Source organism: Oryzias latipes, chromosome 5 (genome assembly GCF_002234675.1).
Source record: "Oryzias latipes chromosome 5, ASM223467v1".
NCBI classification, from domain to species: domain Eukaryota; kingdom Metazoa; phylum Chordata; class Actinopteri; order Beloniformes; family Adrianichthyidae; genus Oryzias; species Oryzias latipes.
In genome coordinates this window covers 20268290-20289632 of record NC_019863.2, presented here as the reverse complement: position 1 = coordinate 20289632, position 21343 = coordinate 20268290, and the positions used below count along the sequence as shown (strand labels likewise).

General features: G+C 40.8%; 2 protein-coding genes across 2 annotated transcripts in view; one reads left to right on the top strand and one right to left on the bottom strand.

Moving 5' to 3' along the window:
* Window positions 1-3021: 3021 nt before the first annotated feature.
* Window positions 3022-6214, bottom strand: LOC105354121 (golgin subfamily A member 6-like protein 22). Its single transcript, XM_011475285.3, has one exon. The coding sequence runs from the start codon at window positions 5284-5286 to the stop codon at window positions 3022-3024; it is 2265 nt and encodes a 754-aa protein (XP_011473587.2). The 5' UTR covers window positions 5287-6214.
* A 4620-nt stretch (window positions 6215-10834) lies between these two features.
* The window catches only part of LOC101160313 (dihydropyridine-sensitive L-type skeletal muscle calcium channel subunit alpha-1-like), a 29975-nt gene continuing 19466 nt past the window's right edge, over window positions 10835-21343 (top strand). The window contains exons 1-17 of the mRNA XM_011475232.2: window positions 10835-10988; window positions 11997-12139; window positions 13971-14123; window positions 15182-15387; window positions 15942-16045; window positions 16326-16471; window positions 17382-17463; window positions 17691-17851; window positions 18824-19049; window positions 19269-19476; window positions 19694-19814; window positions 19909-20023; window positions 20273-20375; window positions 20446-20515; window positions 20593-20725; window positions 20910-21039; window positions 21125-21184. Coding sequence (XP_011473534.1) covers window positions 12013-12139; window positions 13971-14123; window positions 15182-15387; window positions 15942-16045; window positions 16326-16471; window positions 17382-17463; window positions 17691-17851; window positions 18824-19049; window positions 19269-19476; window positions 19694-19814; window positions 19909-20023; window positions 20273-20375; window positions 20446-20515; window positions 20593-20725; window positions 20910-21039; window positions 21125-21184 — 2145 coding nt within the window. The 5' untranslated portion in view covers window positions 10835-10988; window positions 11997-12012. The remainder of the gene's footprint in view (window positions 10989-11996; window positions 12140-13970; window positions 14124-15181; window positions 15388-15941; window positions 16046-16325; window positions 16472-17381; window positions 17464-17690; window positions 17852-18823; window positions 19050-19268; window positions 19477-19693; window positions 19815-19908; window positions 20024-20272; window positions 20376-20445; window positions 20516-20592; window positions 20726-20909; window positions 21040-21124; window positions 21185-21343) is intronic.

The window sequence follows — 21343 nt, the reverse complement described above, 5'->3', positions numbered from 1 at the left end:
TTGTGGTGGACCACAAGCTGGATTGGACTACCAACACGGACCAGCTTTACAAGAAGACCCAGTCCAGGCTGTACTTTTTCCGGAGGCTGCGCTCCTTTAACATCTGCACAAAACTGCTCCACATGTTTTATCAAACAGTGGTGGAAAGTGCTTTCCTCTATGCTGCTGAGTGCTGGTGCAATACCAGCAAGAAGAACATCTGCAGGCTCAACAAGATCATCAAGAGGGCGAGATTTGTGGTGGGACTGAAGCTGGATCTTGTGGAGGAGGTGGCAGAACAGAAAACTCTGAGCAGGTTAGGGGCCACCATGAGGAATCCCTCACATCCCCTACATGAGACCTTCACCAACAGGAGGAGTACATTCAGCAACAGACTGCTGTCCCAGCGCTGCTCCACAGAAAGACTGAAGAAATCTTCTGTTCCTCGTGCCATCAGGCAATACAAGTCTCTGGCAGGGAACCTTAGAAGCAAATTCTTGTTTTTATTTATTTATTTTTATTTCATTTTCTTACCCACTAATTTTAAATTATTAATCTTTTTATCTATTAATCTTTTTAGTCTCTATCTATTTTTTTATAATTTTTATTGTTTTTAATATGTGTATGTGTTTTATGAGTGTGAGCAGATAGCCATTTTTAACTTTCCTCAGGGATTATTAAAAACCTATTCTGTTCTATTCTATTCTGTCAATAAGATAAAAAGAAAATCTAGTGTCTGGTGGTGACACTTTGCTAATAATCATAGAAATCATTTATACATTTTTGTGAAAAAGCAACTTTTTTAATTCAAACTTCTGTCCTGCAGGAAAGCCTAGAGTACATCTTCCTCATCATCTTCTCCATAGAGTGCTTCCTGAAGATCATAGCTTATGGATTAAATGATATTACTGAGGCACACAAAAAACAAAAAATGTTGAGGATGGGTGGAAGACCAGACAAACACTGAGAAAAAAAGAACAAGTAAAAGATGATTTGTTGTGTTGTGAATTATTGTGTTGTGTTGTGAGTTATGGATTCGTGTCGTGAGTTAATTGTTTAGTGTTGTGAGTTCTTGTGTTTTGAGGTATTGTGTTGTGTTTTGAGTTCTTATGTGGTGAGTTATTGTTTCGTGTTGTGAGTTAATTGTTTGGTGTTGTGACGAATTGTAGTATGTTATTTTGTGTAGTGTTGTGACCCTTCTGGGCCACCGCACGTATGTGTTTAGGAAACGCACAGCAAAGAGTTTTACTTCTTTGGCACATTTAGTGATAAAACTGTTCTAACTCTGACTCATTTCTTTAGAAAATTTCAAAGTGAAGCAACCATCGACAAAAGTGACAAATCTCATTCCTGACCGTTTGCTTTGGAAGTGTTTTTACTATGGGTTCTGTTTGCAGTTTCAGGCCAGGACTTATTTGACAGATTTGCCCATTTTTACCTGCAGACAGAATGTTTCCACCTGTAAGGACAACTGTGAATGAGGCTCATTGGGGCTTTGTTTTAGAGCAGGGGTGGGCAATTCCAGTCCTCAAGGGCCAGTGTCCCTGCAGGTTTTTGGTGTTTCCTTGTTTTAACACAACCATGACAAACACGACTGCCATCAACAGAGTTATGCAGACCTAGTTGATGTGGGGATGATGATTATTAATTAAAATCAGGTGTGTTGAAACATTTCTAAAGCCTGCAGGACAGTGGCCCTTGAGGACCAGAATTGCCCACTCCTGTTTTAGAGTAAGGCTTTGGGAACTCTTTAGACAGAGTAAACTTCAACCTTGATAATGTCTCACTTCATTGTTCTTTGTGTGAATTGCTCTTCGTCTGGCCCATCCCCTGGCATCAATAGGCCCAGGCAGGGGCTATCAAATGGGGATTTTCTGGGGCACGCAAACCCCTCCACCGCGATAAGGTGGCAATTCAAGGAGGGGGAATTTTTTTGGTTTGTTTTATTACTTTCTAATTTTACTTTTAAGATACATAATACTTTTGCTATTTTTTTAATTTCATTTTATTTATTTTTTTATTCTAAGTATTACGGGACTAGAATTTGGGTTTTTTTTGGACAGAGGGAGAAACCAGAGCACCTGGAGAAAACCCTGTAGTTAAAAAAGGCTTTTATTTGCTATTTATTTATTTTATTCCATTTTATTTATTGCTTTATTCTAAATATAAGGGGACTAGTGTGTTGAGTTTTTTTTTTGGCAGAGGGAAAAACCAGAGCACCTGGAGAAAACCCTGTTTAAAATAAAAGGGGGGCAGGGGGGGAACAACACAATTGCCTAACCTACGAGAAAAATATAACTGTGCTGTCACTAAAATAAAATATTTTTTTATAATCAAACAAAATAAAAAACTCAGATAAAAAGTAAAATAAAACCGAAGTAGTTAAAGAAAACCTAGCTAAGACGTAAAATGGGTGTCGTGGGAAGTTACTTTTAAAACAATAAAATAAAAAATAGACGAGAAGATACACATTTACAAGATACACATTTAGAATTAAAAAGAGAAAAAGCCACAGTAGTTTTTACCCACACAATAATACATAAATTTTTAACTCTTTAACACTGGAGCTTTTCCTACAGTTTGGCCGTTCTTGGACGGTCATAACTCCATCTAATCTGTTAAAGAATTAAAGCCTAAATGTGTGGGTGTGGGGGGAGGGGGTGGCTTGGCATGTGGGGGCTTGGTGTGTGTGAGGGCTTGGTGTGTGTGAGGTCAATGGCGTATACGTATAAAGCGCTTTTGTACCTTTTCGAAGGCCCAAAGCGCTTTACAGTCACTGACCCTTTCACACACACATACACACACACACATTCACACACTGGTGGCAGCTCCACTGCTGAACACTGGTGCCAACCTTCCACCAGAGGCAAGGTGGAGTTCAGTGTCTTGCCCAAGGACACTTTGACACAAGGGCATTCAGGGCGGGAATTGAACCTGCAATTTTACGATTAGGGTTCGACCGCCCTCCCCCTGCACCACGGCCGCCCCAGGGTTGTTGTGTTGGGGGGGGGGGGGGGTGCAGGACTGTGGTCGGGGTTCCACTTAGTCTTTTTTTCTAGACCTTCTAAACAGGTTCAGGAACCTCCGACCAACACTTTTCTTTGGAGTCTTCTCTTTCAGCTCATCCACCTGCTGCTGTAGTTGATGAATTTGGACCTGGAAATCCTCCTGAGTTTTTCTGATGATGGTCTTTTTCTTCTTGACAACTTTCTTTAGGTGAGCGATTTGTTGTGAAAGGGTGGACTTTTCTTCTTCCAGCTGTTGTCTTTCTTCTTCCAGCTGTTGTCTTTCTTCTTCCAGCTGCTGCTGGCCTTCCAGTTCTTTCTGGACCAAAGCAGCTCTTAACTTGGTTGACTCCTTTACCTCCAGGTCAAAGCTGAGTTTGGCTTGATTGGTTTTGATCCTCTCTTGTTCAATCTTTTCTTTCAACAGCTGTATTTCCCTGTTGAGGTTGGTTTCAATCCTGAAAGCGGCCTCCGTTATTGTCTCAAGCCGTTGGTCACTTTTCTCCAGCTTTTTCTTCAAAATGTCTGTGATCGCATCTTTTTCTCTGATGGTTCTTTTTAATTTTTCCATTTCGCCAGTGGAAAGCAATTCCGAAATTTTCTTTTGAGCTCGGTAACATGCTGCCTTATGCTTCTCACAATTTCTTTCCAATTTATCCATTTCTTTCAGCAGGGAGTCTTTTTCGTCCTCACATCTTTGTATTTCTTCATTCGTCATCTCCATTTGTGAATTCATCCTCATATTATGGTCTTCTTTAAGATGCATTCTCTCCTTTTCAAAATTGTCCATAATGATCTTAAATTTCTCCTCGTGCCTCCGTTTTAGGTCCTCAATGTGATATTGTAGCTTGAAGATCTCACCGCTTGAGTCCGCATTCGATTTTTTTATTGCGGCCTTTTCCTCCTCATGAGTTATTCTTAATTCAAACATTTCTTGCTTGAGGGAGACGTATTCACCCAGCCAGCGTTCTCTTTCTTCAGCCAGCTGATTTTGTACTTTTGTTAATGCCAGCTGATGGTCCTTTACAAGATGCTTTTTCTCCATTTCCAATTTGCTGGTGAAGTCCAACTGTTCCTGCTCATGCTGCACTTTTAGGTCGTGCATCTGACGGAGTAGTTGGACATTCTTTTTCTTGTAGACTTTTTTAGATTTGGTCACCTCAGTCTCCTTGTCCTTCAGAGCTGTCTTTAGCTGAGTGATTTCTTGTAAGACAGAGGACTTTTCTTCCTGCCATTGCTGTCTTTCTTGGTTCTTCTGTTCTTCAAGGTGTTCAGCTTTCCCAGCAGCTTCCGCCAGCATGTAATCTTTCTTCCGTTGCTCCATTTTTAGGTCGTCAATCTGACCTAGTAGTTTTACAATCCTTGTCCTGGAGACCTTTTCAAATTTGCTCATGATGGTCTCTTTCTCTGTGATGGTTTCTCTTAACTGTTCCATGGGCTTCTCATTATTGGAGAGCGATTCCAAAATTTTCTTTTCAGTTGCGGCCTTATCCTCCTCATGAGCTTTTCTTAGTTCAGCCATTTCTTGCTTGAGGGAGGTGTTTTCTTCTCTTTCTTTAGCCAGCTGTTTTTGTGTTTCTGTCAGGTGGCTCAAAGAGGTTTCAGCTTTTGCTAAAAGTTCTGTCTTGTGGCTCATCTGTTCTTTAAAGTGATCAGCTTTCAGTGCAGCGTCCGCCAGCTTCTGATCTTTCTGCTGGAGAAGCTCCTTCAGACGCTCTACTTCACTTTTCATAGTGTTCTCTACTTGAAGTTCTTCTGCGTTCTCCACTGAGGTCGACTCAGAGGTTGAAGTCGGCTCATCCAAAGCAGTTGCGCTTTGTTTTCCCTTTCCCAAAGGTTTGATTTCTTTAGGCTGAGTTTTTTCAGGGACAGACACCCGCTTCACAGGAAAGAATGCAGCTGGGCGAAAGGAGACGGGTGGAGCAAAACTTAAGGGTTTTAACCCTAAAGTTTGGTTTTGCGGGCAGGTTTTAGGCTTGGCGTTTTCCCAATCCTGCTGTCTTTTTGGTTCTGGAGTTTCTAGCGTCTCGGGAAATTCTTCATCCTCACTTTTATAAAGGGGAGAATAATCATAGTGAGGAGTTTCTGGAGTCTCAGGAAATTCCTCCTCATCATCAGAAGGGGGAGAGTAATCATTGTCTTCGTCAATGTCATCCCAGTCCATGAAAGTGGCTAGTTTTTTAGGACTGGTAGAATCAAACCAAAATTCAAAAGTGGACTCATTCTCCACAACCAATTCCAAATTGCTGAGTTGAAAATTCTTTTGGGTTTTTCGGACAGGACGGCGTCTTGATGTTTCCATGGTATGATTTATTGAGGTTTCTAACAACAGTTTGACAGCAAATGTTCTTTGTAAACGAAGGCACTTCTTAAACTTAAACTCTGTTCTTTGCGATAGACCAAACCTGCGTGCAACAATGGATCACAATCTAAAGTTTTTGCTCCTATTTATAAACTTTTAACACTACATCATGACAGATTATGTTACATCATATGACATCATTTGACATGAAATGTTTTCATTTGAAGTCATATGACATCATACGACATCAACATTTTTAAACTGATGTATCAATTACGTCATTGGTGGTGTGATGCTTAGTGATGCAATCAGCTCTGAAATGGGGGAGTGTTTTTTTTTATTGAGGGGGGGGGTTCGTTAGTTTTTTTTTTTTTTTTAACAAAGATCTATTTTTAGGGTAAAGAAGCACACGCAAGCACACATTTTCAAAATACAAACTCAATCAACCTAGAATGGATCTGAATCCGGATAGTGACAGCCGGGTGAAGTTTCAGGAGAGAAATGGAGGTTAACTCCAAATTCTTCTTATGTTCACAAATGTTTCAAGTTTGATTTAGTTCAATTTTTCATTGATTTGCATATTTACATTTTAGGCAGGTGTTTCATTTTTTTTTTGTGTAGCCTCTTCTTGAGTTTACTATCGGGACTGCTTCAGTGTCAGATGTAAAATATTCAGCCTGCATAAAATTGAACAAACCAACGATTTTGTTTAAAAGTGAAAAGGATTTTATTTGAGATTCATTGGCTTCTGTGAACGAATGAATGAATCATAAGTGATTAGTCTACCATGTTGGCTGAGGCATTTTTTTCAACTGAGTAAAAAACCAAAAAAAAAACAAAGCTGATTTATTTTGCTATTATGTTACTGGTCCGGTGTAGGTACCATGACTATTCCCGTAATGCAATAACCGTTCAGGGTCTTTTCGACTGAGGATGATGTCACACTTCGGTAGCCCCACTTGGAAAAACTACATAGCGTCCAGATCTGCTCGGGCTCTACATATTTTCATTTCACATTTCCTTTTGTAATATAAAATTATTTTCTCTCAGAAGTTGTGTCTGACATTATTCTTTGTAATGTTAATGAAGAGATTTTGCCACAACCCACTTTGTAAACAGATCTGTGGCTTTTTTAATGAACCTGCTGCTCCACACAAGCGAACCGTGTCTCTGATCAGAGCAACAGGAGTCTCGTAGCTTCGTGTTCGCAGGCAGGGAAGATGGTTTGTTATAGTGTTCGGTCCAGAGAAGGGTCCGGAAGGCAGTCCGTTTGGCTACAAATGCACTTAATAATCATAACAATGATAAAAGCACGTTTAGAAGATGATCTCGCTCTGTGTCGGAGCTCTGTTTGTTTACAATGGACCACATAATATCTTCTTCCATGGTAGTATTGTAATTTGTCCAGATCAATCACTATCTGAAACTTCATTGTACCAACGGACATTCTATCACGACGTCATCCTCAGTCGAAAGGACCCCAAATGGTTATTTCAGGCCGAAAATGGTTGTGGTACCTACACCGGCCCACATGAGATCAGATGGGTTGAATGTGGCCCCTGAACCAAAATGAGTTTGAAAGCCCTGATTTGGGGAATACAAAGCTGAAAAAAGAAGGTAGTTTGGCAAATAAACAAAAAGATGCATCAATATGTCCACATGGGCAGATCTGTCTCCAGTAACCTCAGCTGCAGTGTAGGGGCACCACAGCCTGCCACATGCAGAAGTTCTCGGACGATACAGCTATTGTGGCATACATCAAAGGAGAAGAGGAGAGGGAGTACAGGCAGCTGGTGGAAGATTTTGTGGCCTGGTGCGGGGAGAATCAGCTGCAGCTGAACATCCAGAAGACCAAGGAGATGGTTCTGGATTTCAGAAGGAAAACCCAAACACCTCAGCCCGTGCACATAGAGGGAAAAAGTTTGGAGATGGTACAGACTCACAAGTACCTGGGGTTGTGGTGGACCACAAGCTGGATTGGACTACCAACACGGACCAGCTTTACAAGAAGACCCAGTCCAGGCTGTACTTTTTCCGGAGGCTGCGCTCCTTTAGCATCTGCACAAAATTGCTCCACATGTTTTATCAAACAGTGGTGGAAAGTGCTTTCCTCTATGCTGCTGAGTGCTGGTGCAATACCAGCAAGAAGAACATCTGCAGGCTCAACAAGATCATCAAGAGGGCGAGCTCTGTGGTGGGACTGAAGCTGGATCTTATGGAGGAGGTGGCAGAACAGAAAACTCTGAGCAGGTTAGGGGCCATCATGAGGAATCCCTCACATCCCCTACATGAGGCCTTCACCAACAGGAGGAGTCAGGGCTCCAGACTGCGAGCAATTGGTCGCATTTTGCGACCAAAATTTGAGAGTGTGCGACTGAATTTTACATCCAGTCGCACATGCGCGACCAGTAAATTTGCCTCCCCCACCCTTCGTATTTTTTATACATTAAACGTGGAAGGGGCACGTCAATGATCAATGAAATAATCAATGAGACGCAAGTCCACACGGACGCAGGCAGACACACACACTCGCGCACATACTCATGAAACGCGAGCACGTACACTCTCGCGTGATACCTGTCTGTGAGGCGGCCACTGCGTGTGAGAAGAATAGGGAAAGCCACTGTAAGTGGCTAAAATGCGTGGAGGGGGAGGGGCCTAGAGATAATCGAGTGCGCGTTAACATCTGTGGGAAGGAAACTGAGACAAGTATCACAACCTGATATGCGCGTCTGAGCTATGAGCAAGTGAACTATTGATTCGTTCTTCTGACCTGCGGCTAGTGTACCAGTGCCAGAGTGTACAGCAGGGGTCTCAAACTCGCGGCCCGCGGGCTATTTGCGGCCCCCAAGATGATATTTTGCGTTCCCCGCCTTAATATGAAGGTTTAATGTTACTGCAGCCCGCCAGTTTGTATGAATGACACTTTTTCATTGTCGTGCGCTGAGCTGACAAAGCAACCAATCACAGTGGGGTATATGACTCTTGGGGGCGTGGCAATGACCGGGCTTGAAAGCAGGACACCTGACAGCCCCCTCCCCGGACCACATTAAGGAGTTCCTTACTTTCCTTTAGAACAGGGGTACCTATGGCTCGCGAGCCATATATGGCTCTTTTGATGGTCACATGTGGCTCGCAGACAACTCTTTAATTATACTTTTATTTCATTAGACCAGTCCTTCTCGGGCGCGATGCGATGCCAGAGGCGCGCAGTAGTAGCAGTGCTTAGAGAGAGAAATCTGCGCCAGTGCTATCAGTTACTATTATCTATTATTTCACAGAGTTTGTACCAGCTGGAAACCTGTGAATTGCCGTGCTCTTTCTCAGAGACGGGAGCGCGCAGATGCGGGGACGGGATGTGTGAGGGAGAAAGCAGAGGGGGGGGGGGGGGGGGGTGTTGTGGGGACAGGCAGCAGGTATATCGCACAGGGATTGTAAAAACGTAGAACCCGCTGCCCGTCACTCACTGCAGCGTGTGAGTGTGTGTTTGGCTCCATGTCTGCATGTGAGCAGTCTTTCTCACATCTACAGAACATTCATACCTATGATGACGTTTAAAGTCTCAACGCCTGAACGAAGCAGAAACTCACCACGTATCAACCAGACTAGACCATCAGAACTACCACGAGAAATACTCATCATTTATTAGCAACAGCATAACAATGTTACTAAAAAAGAATCCACAGACTTATTGTACTTTAAAAATGTTGAAATTACATCAAATGCACACATTCATTTATATATTTAGTTTTAAACATATTGTCGCGGACTGAGTTGGATGGCTGTTGGGCCGCGTTAAAAGTTCTGGAGTTCATTGAACGCGTCAAGCAGAGATCTGATTGGCTCTCAGTTCTGTCGCTCAGCCTGTTGTTAGGTAGTTTGGACCAATGGGGTTCAGCTATGGGCCGAATAAGGGAAATGGGAGGGCTGCAGCGGGAGCAGGGGAAAATAAAGTTGGGAGAAGCGCTCTCGTCTCGTGTCGGCGGGAGAGATTCAGGAGCTGCTGAATTAATTGAACGTTGTTTGTTGCGGTCTGCAGTAATCGGAATAAAGAACTTTAAAAGAGGTTAAGTCTCCGTGCCTCAGTGTGGGGAAGGGACACTACATTATTGTATGGCTCTTTCGAAATTACATTTCAAAATATGTGGCATTTATGGCTCTCTTGGCCAAAAAGGTTCCCGACCCCTGCTTTAGAACGTATTTATTCGCTCGTAATTTTTTTAAATACATGCAGTCCGTGCTGAACTTTTCTCTGGGCCGCACAGACCCGGAGGAAGGTTTAGGTTTTGGTTACGGTTACGGCGGCGCATCAAAGGGTTTATGCACGGCCGTTACGGCAGCACACCGCTCCCGCGGGAGTCGGGTCAGCTGAGGAGAATAAATGTCCCACGCGTACATGCGTGACAGCTAACGGGGCTTGAACTTTTAACACGCTCGAGCAAAAACAACATTAGTTTTAGACTCACTGAAAATACGTGGGGAAAATGCAACGATAGACATGTTTGAGATGAACCGGCACCTCGCGTGGATCATTGGGGAGACCAGGCGGGGGGGCTGTGAGATGAAAGCGAATCTGCAGCAAGACTGAAAGAGAACAGGAAATTTGAGTTGTCCTTAACATTCAATTTAGTTTTAATATTCTTCTCCCCCTTAGTATGATCTGTGTTATTATATATTTTATGATTATTTTAAGGTTTTGTGATGGATGTTGCCTTTTTTAATAAATTGGTATTTTAAATTATTTTAATTAATCACTCCACTACAAAAACCATCAGGACACATGTCCCATAATGCATTGTTTTGTAGTCTGTAGGGCAGCTTTCAGTCAGTTCAGTTTCCAGCTGTGTCCGGGTAGGTTTGCCCCTTGCTCCCACCCCTTTCTCGCGATATTTTTGTGATCTCAAACACGCTTATTGTGCATCTTGGCTGCACCTATTTGGTGTCACAAAGATAAATTTCCATCCGTTTTCTTTACTATTTGTACTGTCATGACAGCGATGGTGCTGTCAGTTTACCTTCTTGTTGCATCTTCAAAAGTGCAGAATAAAATGTGACACTGAATTTGAAACAGCACATTGTAATTTCTGCGTCTATTATTAAAGTATTTATTAGTAATACAGTGGAAATGAGTAGATTTGGTTAGCATGTTGATTTACGGTGTGCGCCCCTAAATTTTCTGGTTGTGCCCCTAAAATTTTCAGTTAGGGGCCACTGTGCTCCTAGTGAAAAAAGTTAGTCTGGAGCCCTGGGAGTACATTCAGCAACAGACTGCCGTCCCAGCGCTGCTCCACAGAAAGACTGAAGAAATCTTTTGTTCCTCGTTATTGCTTTTAATATGTGTATGTGTTTTATGAGTGTGAGCAGATAGCCATTTTTAGCTTTCCTCAGGGATTATTAAAGACCTATTCTATTCTATTCTTTTCTATTCTATTCTATTCTATTCTGTCAATAAGACAAAAAGAAAATCTAGTGTCTGGTGGTGACACTTTGCTTATAATCATAAAAAACATTTATACATTTTGGTGAAAAAGTGACTTTTTTATTCAAACTTCTGTCCTGCAGGAAAGCCTAGAGTACATCTTCCTCATCATCTTCTCCATAGAGTGCTTCCTGAAGATCATAGCTTATGGATTCTTATTCCACGCAGACGCATACTTACGAAACTGCTGGAACATTCTGGACTTTGTCTGTGTTTCTGTTGGGTGAGTAGACCTGTTGGTGTGCTTTGACAGGCTGGTGGAAAGTTGAAAGATGAGTTTCAAGTTAAGCTCGTTTAAATAAACACAATCAAAAATGCACATTCAGAACATGTTAAAGGGCGCTTCTGTGATGTGCATAAAACATTTGTGGACATTTTTTTAATACCATCATTTAATTCATTATAGGGAAAAAACAGAGTCCCACATCTGATTAATAAATATAGAATAATTTCATATTTTCCTACTTATTAAAAAAACATCTTTATCATAATGATTTTTTAAAATATAAAACATGTCTAAATAGATTTTTCTAGGCCATCACTGGCATCTTGCGCATTCTCAAGTGGGAGGTTACATTCACAACCTAGATTACAGCAGCAAACTACTCCGACTTGGAGCTATTTTCCTTACTAAAATGGTTTAGCCTAAGTTTTGATCAAAATTACTGACTCATTCTAACCAAAAGTACAAAAAAAACTGATTTAGTTTTATGGGCTGTGTAAGGGGTGGGTTTTTCTACTAGATGATATGTAAATATCATAAAAGTCCAGGTCAAGACTTCACCATTTAAAGAGACTAGAATTAATATAGTTTTGCAGTTATTGAAATTGTGTTTAAAGCATCCTAAAGTTTCTTTTCATATCTTTATGTTGAAAACTTTTTAAAATTCTTGTTTAATTTGTCAGAAAACTAACCAGATTTTTTTGCTCTATAACAGAAAAGTTAGACTTGGCTGTCATATTGGATCGTTTTACCTACTCTGTGAGCATGCATGTCACATGACTTAAAACTATCACTATTTTTAAAAGAAACGATAGGGCTTCATGGGTTTCAGGCTTTTGTACAAAGACTTTACATCTCTAATTGGGATCAATTCTGTGCTGGAGCTGCCTCCTCCAGTAGGTCATCATACTGAGGAGAGAGGCTCTTCTTTCCCGCTGCATGTTCTCAGAAATCAAAACCCATTGCTGCTTTGTTCAAACAAATCAGATGTTCTCCGTTTCATTTCAGGTTGTTTACCGTAGCTATGGATGCAATCAACCACATTAGTGGAGTGGAGGCTCCGGTTGGAGAAAAAGGTGGTGGCTTTGACATGAAAGCTTTGAGGGCTTTTAGAGTCCTCCGGCCCCTCAGACTGGTCTCTGGAGTCCCCAGTAAGTTATTGGTGCACCACTGAACTGCTGTTTGAACTAGAGCATGGGGCTTGACTCCATGATAAATTGAATTTTTTTTTTTTAAAGGTTTCCAACTCACTTATGCTCAGGTGACTTGTAAATGAAAGAAGTTTTACTTGAGTCTCCTAACTTGAAAATGTCTAAAACCCTCTGCCACACATCCAGTTATGCGGACGGAGAGGTAGTGTTTCTGATCTACACAAAGTTTTCATCCACTATATCTAGTTGATGGGAACCTTTGAAAGGAAGCTGTCTTTTAGCTCTTCCTTCAATGAATAAGAACTAATCAGTTACAGTTGCATTGCAATCACTTACCTAAGACGCTCAGGGCTGTAAATGTATGAGTGAAAAGAAGCTCACAAAATAAATGGTAAGACCCAATTCTCTGAATAACTTTGGATAGGCTTCAGGTAGCTGGAAACAATCATCAGGGTGCTCTAAGAAGACAAGAAGCGGGCAAATTGACAGGTTCTGGGGGGTTGCGCACACTAGTGGATGAGAGCAGGGATGGGTGAAAATAAAAAAAAAGGGATCAGATATCCCAAATTATTTTTCTGTGATCAGAGGCATGTCCAAATCCAGAGGTCCAGAAGGTAGAATCCAAAATGGAGAGGCGGAGAATAGGCATGGAGTCAAAAAGTCCAAATGGACTGTTAAGTAAGGGTTACTTAATTAGCACTGATTCATTTTTACTGAGGCCTCCAGGGGCCAGTAGATAAAAAAAATAAAAAATCTGATAAACCGCGCACGGTTTATTAGGTATCAGGTTTATTTTTTTAACCACTGGACCTTGGAGGGCTCTGTACATTTCAGATTAGTTACAATTATGCATTTCTGGGTGAGATGCACAGTACTGTAAGATAAGCTATGCAAAGGTTTCAACATAACAAGGTCTTGTTCAGTCTTGTTCGCTCTACTTTACCCTTTTGATTTAAATTACTAAGTATAACTTCTGATCGCTCGTTTTATTTACGAGTTGGAAGTACATTTTATCTCATGCTGCACAACAATGGCAAGTAGCTGCCCAGAGGGGAGTTGCTAAAATATATAACCTTTACTTTTTCTACCAGATCATGAACCAATGAAGTTATGCTTATGTTTAGGTTAACAACAGTAGTACATTGGAAAAAACATCCTGTTTGGTACAGGAAGTCTTATTTTGAAAGGAAGTATGCAAGCTTTTGTGAAGAGTAAAAATCAATCTTACACTTTGAGAAATGCTATTTTCTCTTCATATTTCTGCTTTTGTTATCGCAAAAAATATAGTTCAAATTTAATATAAAAGTTACAAAGCAGCATTAATTTTTCCTTAAGGGCAAAATAAGACTTTGCGGCTCCTACTTTCATCAATAAGGTACAGACACAATTGGCTCTTTTACTGTTAAAGGTTGCAGACCCCTGATTTAGATAAATGTAACTCTTTACTAACCCTGCAGTTTTTTCACTTTCTCTGTGACTGAAATCTGTTCACATTTGCAATGTTTTCTATTGGAATTAAGGTTAAAGATCTTAGAGTTTGCTTTTGCTGTGATGTGAGATACTTCCACATGTTGTTTTCCAACTTAAGGAACACCTGTTTATAGGAAAAAGCCTATTGGTTTAATTTGATATGACCTGAGAAGTTTCTGTCTCTACACTTGAATCAACTCGACTCCACACAGGCTTAAAATAACAATGTGGCCCTGCTCTGGTTTTTGGACACAATACTTTTACAACACTAAAAACTGTATTTTGCAGCTGAATAAACAAACAAACAAACTTTGATACAGGATTTCCAGGAATTATGATTTGATCCTGCTTTTGCTCTTAGGTCTACAGGTTGTGATGAACTCCATCCTGAAATCCATGCTCCCTTTGTTTCACATCACCTTACTGGTATTCTTCATGGTGACCATTTACTCCATCATGGGACTGGAACTCTTCAAGTGTAAAATGCACAAGACCTGTTACTATGTTGGCACAGGTACACAATATGAAAATTGGGGAAAGGGGAAATCTTATCACAACCACTGTGTTTTTTAGCCATTTTCCTTACAGGCTAATCCCCTCAGAGTTCGATTTATAGTTCTAAAAAGGTTTGGCCTGACCTGAATTCACCGCAGCCGCAAAACTGACCTGCTTCAAGAGAACTGTCGGATTTTTAAAATAAAAATTTTTTGACTAATTTTTAGTATATTAGAGGAACGTGTGATTAATAATGACTTCAATGAGATAAAACACGTGCAGCAGATTCCAGTTGGCTCATCCGTGCTCCTTTACCTGACCGTGTACCTCGTCTCTGGCTCGCCTCTACTACTGCTTCTTCACCTGGCTGTGGATACTGTCTCCGGCTCGACTCGCACTCCCGGCCGTCCCCCCAACTAATCTTGATAAAGCTCGTCTGCTGAACTTTAAATGTGTAGTTGTAGATTTAGATAAGTTAATTATTCTCTAGGAGTTCTGGTAAATCGCCTGTCCATCCGGGGGGAGGATCCCTCTTTCATGTGGGCACCCCTGAGGTTTCTTGGTTTTTTCCGGAATCCGTTTTTTAGGAGTTTTTCCTTACTGCGAAGGGGGGTCTAAGGGCAGGGATGTCCAGTTTAGTTTAGTCTGTTTGTTATTTCCATTTAGTATTTTCCTATTGAACTCTATGTATTCATGAACCTTTTGATTTAATGTTTTACTTTTTCAACTACCGATACGAAGCCCATCGAGACGACTGTTGTTGTGAATTTGGGCTATATAAATAAAATTGAATTGAATTGAATAGCTGCCTAAGTTTAATTGGGTGAAACTTTATCCCAATAGCTGTTGAGAGCAGAAGAGGCTGTCTACAGAAAGTAGCGCTAGTCTAAGGGTGTGTCCAAATCTGTCTTCTACGCATTATGAGATTTTTCACAATGTAGAAAAAACAGTCCACATGAAAATGTAGGGTCCAAGTTCAGAAAGGAGGATGAAAGCATAAAAGACATGACTGGACCTTGAGGAATGAAGGGTACAGCAGCTGCGGATCTCATGAAATCAGGACTCTCTGGCCCACAGACATCATTGCATCAGTGGACAATGAGAAGCCAGCTCCTTGTGCTCAGGCAGGGAACGGTCGAAAATGCCTCATTAATGGGACAGAGTGCCGAGCTGGATGGCCAGGGCCCAACAATGGAATTACGCACTTTGACAACCTTGGATTTTCCATGTTAACAGTCTATCAGTGCATCACCACACAAGGGTGGACCGATGTCCTGTACTGGGTAAGTTGCTTTGTTTTCAGGGACTTTTATTGCAAGTAAATTCAATTAAATTTTTTATTTGTGTGCAAGTGTGACATGGTATTTTTTTACCCTACACTGCAGACAGACACTCAATTGTTAGTTGTTATGTCTGCACAAATGTACATGGGTCCCCTAAGGTGCAGGGCCCCGGGGTCCTAGCTCTGTTAAGCGTGGGGACCTAGGGGTTAACAGAAACATCAGGCAAACGTAATACCTTCCCTTTTTGCACTTGTTGCCATTCGTGAACTTCCCAGTCCCCAAATTTCAAAATGGATAAGAAAGAGTAAGTGGTTTGTGCTAAAACAAAATAAAAGAAAGTGTCTTTTGTGACACTTTAAAAAATGAAGATTTTTTTCCAGTGATTCTTTAGTCAGGACTGATACAAGCCTGACTGAAGAATCAATGGACAAAAGTCTTAATCCTTGTTTTCTGCATTTAAGTAATCCTTAAATTTGTGTGAAAGCTTCTGTAGGAATGAACTGCCTTTATCTGTGGCCTCTGTGTGTCTAAACATTGTGTTTTGTCGCTAACAGGTAAATGATGCCATAGGAATGGAATGGCCGTGGATCTTTTTCACCACTCTCATCCTGGTGGGCTCATTTTTTGTGCTCAATCTGGTTCTTGGTGTTCTCAGTGGGTAAGAGGAGCTTGATGTCGAAAAAAAACAAAAAATCTTCCCAGTCTAACATGAGGCTATACGTATTATCTCTGAACACCACAGTTACCCTTTGAACGCTGACATGTCTCCCATCATGGCAGGATTTTGTTAGGATTAGAGTTAATGACAAAATCTATTCTCTAATATGACCAGTTTTGATAAGTGAACATTAAAACAATATGAAGAAAAGTCAGCTATAGAAAGGAACTTTCTTTTTGATTACAAATCAGACAGCAACATTATTTTTTTTTTTATTCAGGGAATTCACTAAAGAACGTGAAAAGGCCAAATCCAGAGGAGAGTTTCAGAAACTGAGAGAAACCCAACAGCTGGATGAGGACCTGAAGGGCTATATGGACTGGATCACGCAGGCGGAAGTCATTGATAACGATAACGACAGACAGGGTAAGACCGGCCCTGTTTCATGTGGTGGATCATGAAGTCATTTCAGTCTTTTCAGACAAAGTCAGAATCCCTAAATGCTGTGACTGTTGTTGCCTGCTGCACTTTGTTAAAAGAAGCGGCCCAATACCTTCATGAGTCTCTATGAGTCTGGATATGGTCTCCATCACCAACAGAACATTCTGTGATAAAGCTGTGTACGAAAAGGGGTCAACTAATTAAATCCATTTAAAACCAATGACCATAAATCTTTTTATCGTCATTTTTTATAAAAATTGTTTTATAGAACTTGTTTTTAATGATCATCAATTTTGTGGATTAAAATGTCAGAAAACCTTTAGGAACTTTTCTAATCCAAACTGAAAAGGAAGGAATTGCTGCATTTTTTTTGATGAGGACACGTGCAGAGAGGAACATCAATCCCACACCGTGAAGGAAACAGTTTGCATTATTCACACACAACTCCATCAGATGCAGATGGTGATTCTAACCACATGGATTTTGTTGTTACTGAAAAGAACCAACAGCTTTGATAATAAAAAGTCTCAAACAAGAAACATAAATGCAGTACTAGTGGTTCTGATAACATCTGCAGACTTTTTGTAGGGAGACAAAGAACCCATAGGCTTCTCAGATGAGGTAACCACGGTAACTGACTCTCAAGTTTAATAGATTTGTCTCAGAATGCCATAACTGTTTCCAAATGGCCACAATTGTAGGATGTACAATTGGACTGCAAGATTAACAATTCAAAAGACAGATCTGACTTTGTTTTATCTCATCTGAAGTTACTGCTCATCAGGACCTTTACTAAAGCTGACCACTAAAGATGCCTGCATTCACTTTCAAACTTATTCATCACAACCAATAAATTACAACAGGATGAGTCACATTCATACATGTGTTTTTTCAGGTCTGCTGCCTTTGGAAAATGGGAATTCAGAAGCTGGGAGTGTTGGTCAGATGGACACCATGCAGCTGATCATCTTCTACTAGTCAGTTTTCCATAAATAAAGATTTTCTATGATCTGTTTCTAACTTTTGGGCAAGCCTGCTGGAGGCACATGAAGACAAATACTCCGGGTAATATTGTCAGGTGTCCCATAGGTGACCATTGGAGCAGTTTCAGGTTTACTTTTCTGGTTCTCCTCTCATAACACAAGTCTGTGTCTGATGCATACTGGAATAAAGAACCAATAAAGACTCTTTCTGCTTTTTGCAGTAAGCTTGCTCGTAAGTGGAATCGCTGGTTGCGGCGGAAATGCAGAGTGTATGTGAAGTCCAAGTTGTTCCACTGGTGGGTCATCATTCTCGTCTTGCTCAACACACTGGCAATAGCAACAGAACACCACAAGCAGTCCCAGAGACTGACCAACTGGCAAGGTCAGACATTTCACAGTCCGTTTAAACGTTAACATTTATTTTTTCTGATTTTTATAAAAAAGATTGGCTTGAAAAAGAAAATGTCATACAGCTGTTATGATAGATATTTGGCCCAAGAAAAGGGTCTTTATAGGTATAAAGTCCCATCACAAAAATGGCTTTTATGATTCTCCACTGTAAAAACAGGCTCCCTAAATAAGTCAAAAATTCTTAAAATTTGAAATTCTTTCTCTAGATAAGCAAACAATTCTGGCAGTGAGGTAAGAAAGTCTGTTTTGCCAAAAAAATCTTATTTTCAGAAAGAAATTTTCATCACTAAGACATGTTTGCTTGAACTAAAATAATTTTGCTACAGAAAAACTTTCTTTACAAGATTTTCTTTCTTTCAAGCCAGAAAAAAAAAAATCAGTTTTTTTTAAATCAAGAATCTTTTCACTTTCTTAAGGCCCAGTTTTTGTCCAAGTCCAAAGTCTAAATTTTTCAATTCTTCTGTAGTCACCTCCTAGGGTCTCATTTTCTTCCTAAATTCTCTTCACCTTTTCTCTTCTGCTGCATCTCAGTCTTCAGAAATATTAATTTCACCAACGGGTTGAAGGAAACTGTAAAGTTACTTTTTTTATTATTATTTTTTTACTGTTTTTCTGTTGTAACAAACTGTTTAACAAGGTATGCCCACTGATGTTCCAAGTTTCTGGCATTTAGGGTGACGCAATGATATAAAACTCTCGGGCTGTGTGACCGGAACTTCTTTTTTTAAGTGTGGATTATCAGTTTTTAATCCACATCCTGCAGCCAATCAAAATGGAGTTTTCACCCAGAACATGGCATAAAACAGACCACTTCTGAAACATTTGATTGTTATTGAATGTTAACAACCAGTTCTCCAAAAAAAAATGAATGACATTCCTTTTCATCTGATTTGTTCCTGCTCTGATGTCATCTGCTGGCCCTAAACCCTTCGATCATACCAAGAGACCACCAACAAGCTTCTTCTGTCCATGTTTGCCCTGGAGATGTTCATGAAGATGTATGCTCTGGGTTTACCCCCCTATTTCATGTCTCTCTTCAACCGCTTTGACTGCTTTGTTGTGTCCATTGGCATCCTGGAGCTCATCCTCGTCCACATGGGCGTCATGTCAGTCATGGGCATCTCAGTGCTCCGCTGTATAAGGCTGCTGCGCCTGCTCAAGGTCACCAGGTAAGACTAAACAATATCTGAAAACTTCTTTTTTTTCATTTTCTTTTGTCAGTGTGGTACAAACAGTTATTTTAAGATTAACACACCTTTTTTAAAGTATATACATCTGAAAAAAGGGGGGGAAAAAGTGGACAAAAACAGATTTGTAATGTTGACATGTTTTTGGACCAAATAAAGCTTAGTGACTGGTTAAAAATGTAAAAATGTTGTGTTTTCCAGATACTGGACATCGCTCAGTAATCTGGTGGCTTCTCTCCTGAACTCCGTGCGCTCTATCGCCTGCTTGCTCCTCCTCCTCTTCCTCTTTATTGTCATCTTCTCCCTGTTGGGCATGCAGGTCTTTGGAGGAAAGTTTAACTTTCCCAATCAACCCCAGCCTCGCAGTACCTTCGACAGCTTTCCTCAGGCTCTCATCACTGTGTTCCAGGTACAAAACTTTTTTGTCATCAGTTGATTTACCAACAGAATAAAGATTTTCATCCCTATAAGCCATCAAGACAAAACTATACTCAAAAGTTTATCAATTATAATAATGCTGTTTTTTTATTGTCAATTAATCTTTTATATTAGTCCACCCATTTGTTCATATTTTTAGTATTGCTTGATCATGCCGCATACATTGAAGTCTAAATAATGTGCATCAGATTCTGACAGGTGAGGACTGGAATACAGTAATGTATGATGGTATTTTGGCTCATGGGGGTCCGACCATGCCTGGCATCCTCGTCAGCCTCTACTTCATTATACTCTTCGTCTGCGGAAACTGTATCCTTTTTGAAAGATTTGGATGCGCGGCTGTATAATCTCAACATTGATGTCCGGTTCAAAGCAGTTCAAATCTTTAACCTGTTGTCTTTAGTTATCCTTCTGAATGTTTTTCTTGCCATTGCTGTCGACAACCTGGCAGAAGCGGAGTCTCTGACTTTAGCTCAAAAAGAGAAAGCAGAGGAGAAAAAACGCAAGAAAGCATTGAGGTCAGTTTTCAGAGCAAAACACATCAAAAACATTTTTATGTCAGAAAAATCTCCCTAACAGGAATACTCAAAAAGCAGTATTATTCATAAGTATTGATTATTGAGCAGAACTCTACTGCATACAACAGGAAATCACCTATGGAAAAAAACAAACATTAAAATACCATAAAAATATAAGCTCCACAGACAGCACAATAAGATGAAAAGATGAAGCCAAAATCATCTAAGGGAACCTCTTTGTTCCTGCAGGCCAAACATTTCTGACAAGGCCACAGAAGAGAAAGCTCTTCTGGCAAAGAAGCTGGCAGAGCAACGAGCCAAAGGGGTCGAGGGCATTCCAACAACTGCTAAGGTATAGATGTGAGGAAAGGACACAAGTCCATATCCCCAACTTGACATCTTCTTCTGTTTTTCATCTGCAGCTCAAGATTGATGAGTTTGAATCCAATGTCAATGAGATCAAAGACCCGTTTCCTCCCGCAGACTTCCCAGGTAAGTACCCCCCCTCCATCCTTGGTCTGTGAGCCACAGCTCAGATGGGGTCTACCGGCTGCCTCTCTGGTCACCAGGTGATGATGAGGAGGAGGACCCTGCGATCCCAGAAAGTCCCAGACCTCGCCCAATGGCTGATCTGCAGCTGAAAGAGGAAGCCGTCCCTATGCCAGAGGCCAGCTCTTTCTTCATCTTTGGACCTCAGAACAAGTAAGAAGCTGCTTTTAAGGGCTAGGTGGCTTGAAATTAATGTAACTTTAAAAAAAGAGACACTGATGTTTGCAGTTATGTCTCCATGGCGGATCTGTGAAGCTTTGCTCCATTGATGCCAGAATTTCTTCAAAAAACGTAGATTTAAAACAGGTCTGCCTTTTTTTTCTCCTGGCTGTTCCAGGTTTAGGAAGCTCTGCCATCGAATCATCAATGCAACCACCTTCACCAACATTATCCTCCTCTTCATCCTGCTCTCATCTATTTCTTTAGCAGCTGAGGATCCTATTGACCCTGTGTCTCCCAGGAACCAGGTTAGAATGTGCATGTTGAGTCTTTTAAATCTTCATACCTTTGGGATGTACCGGAAATGATGGTAGTAATAACCTGATGTTTTAGGTGCTGGCCTATGCTGACATCGTCTTCACATCAGTGTTCACAGCAGAAATAGTGCTGAAGGTAAAGGTTGTATGCTTATATAACACGTTACTACCTTTTTAGAAGGTCTAAAGCGCTTTTCAGTCAGACCCATTCACCGACACATTCACACACTGAAGATGTGTGACCTATAACCACCAGGAGCATGGACAGGCAGGGCAGGAAACCAAACCTGCAATC

What these genes read in the sequence shown, in the direction of transcription:
- LOC105354121 (XM_011475285.3), bottom strand. Translation starts at nt 5,286, where the DNA reads ATGGAAACATCAAGACGCCGTCCTGTCCGAAAAACCCAAAAGAATTTT.